This window comes from Cibotium barometz, chromosome 61 (genome assembly GCF_041138505.1).
Source record: "Cibotium barometz isolate CiBa-2024 chromosome 61, ASM4113850v1, whole genome shotgun sequence".
NCBI classification, from domain to species: Eukaryota; Viridiplantae; Streptophyta; class Polypodiopsida; order Cyatheales; family Cibotiaceae; genus Cibotium; species Cibotium barometz.
The window spans coordinates 6575150-6578670 of NC_141106.1; the positions used below are offsets into that span (position 1 = coordinate 6575150).

General features: G+C 47.1%; 1 protein-coding gene across 1 annotated transcript; it reads left to right on the forward strand.

Annotated features, from left to right (window-relative positions):
• Positions 1-1439: 1439 nt before the first annotated feature.
• LOC147604504 (sialyltransferase-like protein 1) lies at positions 1440-3262 on the forward strand. Its single transcript, XM_086794860.1, has one exon. The coding sequence runs from the start codon at positions 1547-1549 to the stop codon at positions 2978-2980; it is 1434 nt and encodes a 477-aa protein (XP_086650986.1). The 5' UTR covers positions 1440-1546; the 3' UTR covers positions 2981-3262.
• Positions 3263-3521: the final 259 nt, after the last annotated feature.

The following is a 3521-nucleotide window of genomic DNA, read 5'->3' on the forward strand; positions in this document are numbered from 1 at the left end:
TTTTTATATACGAGAGCTATTTTATTTTATTTGGACAAAGTGTGTTTGTAAGACTTGATTTGCATTTGTTAGTATTTTTTAATACTCAAATCTTTTGTTTGGGCAACACATGCCCATTAGTGCAAGATAGAGGGGCCCTAACCTCAATCGGTTTGTAAACATGGTAGTCACAAAATGGCTGAGTCAAATTACATTCGCATTTAATTAATGCAAATATAATAAGTTTTAGTAAAATAAGCCACCACAATGCTTTTCTACATTAGTTAATTAAGTGGTGCAATAGGGACTACCTTTCAACCTTTTTTTAAAAAGGTAATATGTATAGGAAAAAAATGGCTTCAAACGTTTAAGGTTTTTCTTGCTATTTTTCAATAACATTTTTTAAGAAAGAAATCTTTTGGTCTCTCTGTAAAGTTAAGATGGTTGTGCTCTCTCTCTCTCTCTCTCTCTCTCTCTCTCTCTCTCTATGCATTGGTGTACATGATTCCTCATTGCTCTACACGATGCCAGAAGCCCTTGTTACATTCTCTCACACTCTATTGCTGTCTCTTCCTCCTCTCTAAGCCTTGGGAGATTTGGAGAGTGATGTAGATGTGGTGCACAGACGAATGCCAATAGCTTGGCGAGCCTAGGAGGAAGAGGACGGCAAAGGTGGGAGCTAGGTGAAAGTTGGCTTGCTACAGAGCTTAAAGGCGGTGGGTGCAAAGAGGTGAGCCAGTGCTAGTGAGGGGGGAGGCGGGGGCGCCCCCCCACCCAGCGGCCCCCCGAGGGGGGGAGGAGGAGGGGAGCACCGGAGGGGGATTAGAGGCGAAAGGCACACGGAAGGCGTACAATGTAGGGTTGGGGAGTGGGTAAGGTATTCACCTTGGGAGCCTAAGCTTAGGCATTTAACGCTCTTGAAAAACTCATAATATATTTAATAGAAATGCGCAACATTTTTATTCAAATATGTAATAAGAATTTAGAAAGTGCTTCTCAAAACACATTTTGCAAGGTTAATGTTTAAAACTTTACGAGAGTCGAGATTCTCGAATCTGGGTTCCAAACATTTTGTCAGCATTGTTTTGTTGTTTCTTCGGGAAAGTTACATAGGAAACACATGCGCGAAAGGCTCGCGAGGCATGCCGGCGGCTATCACGTGGCAACTTTTTAATGGAGGAAAAAAGCTTGATTCGTCACGCTCACCAGACCAGGTGCGCAGGGCTGTAGGCCACGGTGGTCCCATATTTTTTTACTGTGGTATATATGTCTTTACCGCCGTGAAACATTTTTCTAAAACAAATCACAAATTTTAGAATCTTCAAAAAAAAGGAATCACATTTTTAAAATTCATTTTGTAGATTTTTAAAATTGAGAAAAGACTCCATTGTGCACGGTTGTTGATCCTCGTAGGCTCGTGCCACGTCCCACGACAGACAAGAAGCCTGGACATTTCTCAGCGCCACCGCAGCCTATCTTTCCTCCACTACCCGCTCAGGCAGCTGCAGCGGCAGTGCAGCCCTCTGCTTCTCTCCTTCCCTCACTGTGCGCCGCTGCAGGGCCAGCCATGGCTGCGCTCTCAGACCCCGACTCCAACTCCAACAGAGGCTTCCAAATGGTCCTTCCTGCCCTTCTCGTGCACAAATCTGCGAGCTCTCATGGACAGCCGGAGCCCACCACCAAGCCCCCCGCCTCCATGAAAGCTCCGAACAGCTCGCGGCCATGGCCTGCCTTCTGCTTGAAAGGCAGGATCCTTTTTCTCTGCGTATTCCTGGTCGTACTACCCCTCTCCCTCATCATCGCCTACCCCATGTTACGCTTCAACGAAGGCTTCTTCCACCCCTCAGCTCTGAGACATCCCTTCATAGTAAAGCCCAATGATGCCCTCTCTTTAAGCCCTGTGCTGCATTTTTTGGAGAAAAGATACTTCAATGAGACTCTGCTGGCCCTAGCCCAGGTGGACTTGGCCGAGCCTGAGGAGCTCCGGCAGATCAATAGCATACTGGATGGGACATGGCAACGCAGGTATCCATACAGAATGGAGCATATGGATGACTACGGCCGCAGGTATCGTAGAAGAGGGCGATTGCCAGGGTCAAGAACCTCCTACAGGGAACGCATGATGCCACTCCAGCTTGCTAGCCCCCGGTTCGAACCTTACTGGCCAGCTTTCCGACGCTCCCTTCAAGCCTGGGTCTCGAAAAAGCGACACGAGCCCCGAGTCATGAAGGAGCTTCTGCAGATGGTGAAAGATCCCATAGATAAACATTACATGGAATGGAAAAACAGCACAGGAGTGGCACCGGAGCTCGGTAAACCCTACCGTACCTGTGCAGTAGTGGGGAACAGTGGCATTCTGCTCAACCAGAGCCATGGAGCTCTCATCGACAGCCATGACATGGTCATGCGCCTCAACAATGCTAGAATCGCAGGCTTTGAGCAGCACGTGGGCTCCAAAACCACCGTCTCTTTTGTCAACAGCAACATCCTGCACGAATGTGAGCGGCGGAGCAAGTGCTTCTGCCATCCGTATGGCATTCACGTTCCTGTAATCATGTACATCTGCCAAGTAGTGCACTTCATGGATGTTGCTGTATGTGGTGCCACACTCCGAGCCTCGATCATAGTCACGGATGCTCGCTTTGACACTCTGTGTGCCCGGATTGTTAAGTATTATTCACTCAAGATGTTCGTGGAGACCTCTGGACGGCAACCAGAAGAATGGAGTGACGCACATGAAGGAGCCTTGTTCCATTACTCCTCTGGCATGCAGGCAGTGTTGCTCGCTGTGGGGATCTGCGACAGAATCAGCATCTTTGGGTTTGGCAAGTCGGAAATTGCCAGGCACCATTACCACAGCATGCAAAAGGCAGAGCTTGGTCTGCATGATTACCTCGCAGAGTATCAGTTCTACAAGGATTTGGCCACCAGGAACCCTCAGCTGGTGCCCTTCCTCAATGAGGCGGGATTCTCCATTCCACCTGTGCAGATTTACTGGTGATATATGGAAATTTTCATATAAGAAATCATACTAGGTGTATGCAGGCACAGCATTGATCAGAGCTGTTCTCCTGTGCATGCTAATTGCGCTTTGGAAATCCAGGGAAGACACAGGAAGGGATGTGGATCAAAGCCCTGAAAGATGAGTATGTTGGCTTCCCTTGCTGTAGTCCCATCTAGCCCTAATTATTCCATTCTTAAAGATTCTCAATGATTTGATTGTACCAATTATCATTGTTTTCAAATTCAAGTTGCCTGCAAAGTAAGGCTCTTTGTTGTAAAATGCCTGGTGTCAAGCCTACAGCAATATACGTTTCTCAACACCTATTTTCTGTACATGCATACCACAGCTATTCACATGAGAGGGCTCACAGTAGTGAGCTTTCACATCTGTGACGTGCCTCTGGAAAACCTCGAGGTCTGTAGAAGTAGATGTTCATGGCACACCATCTCTACAAGCAGTGGATGCATGCATTATGACACCTTCCTTTATATCAATAAGATATGGCAAATCATACATGCATAGCCCAAACAAAATACCC

Excerpts from the sequence above, each read along its gene's own strand:
- LOC147604504 (XM_086794860.1), top strand. The coding sequence starts at position 1,547 with ATGGCTGCGCTCTCAGACCCCGACTCCAACTCCAACAGAGGCTTCCAA.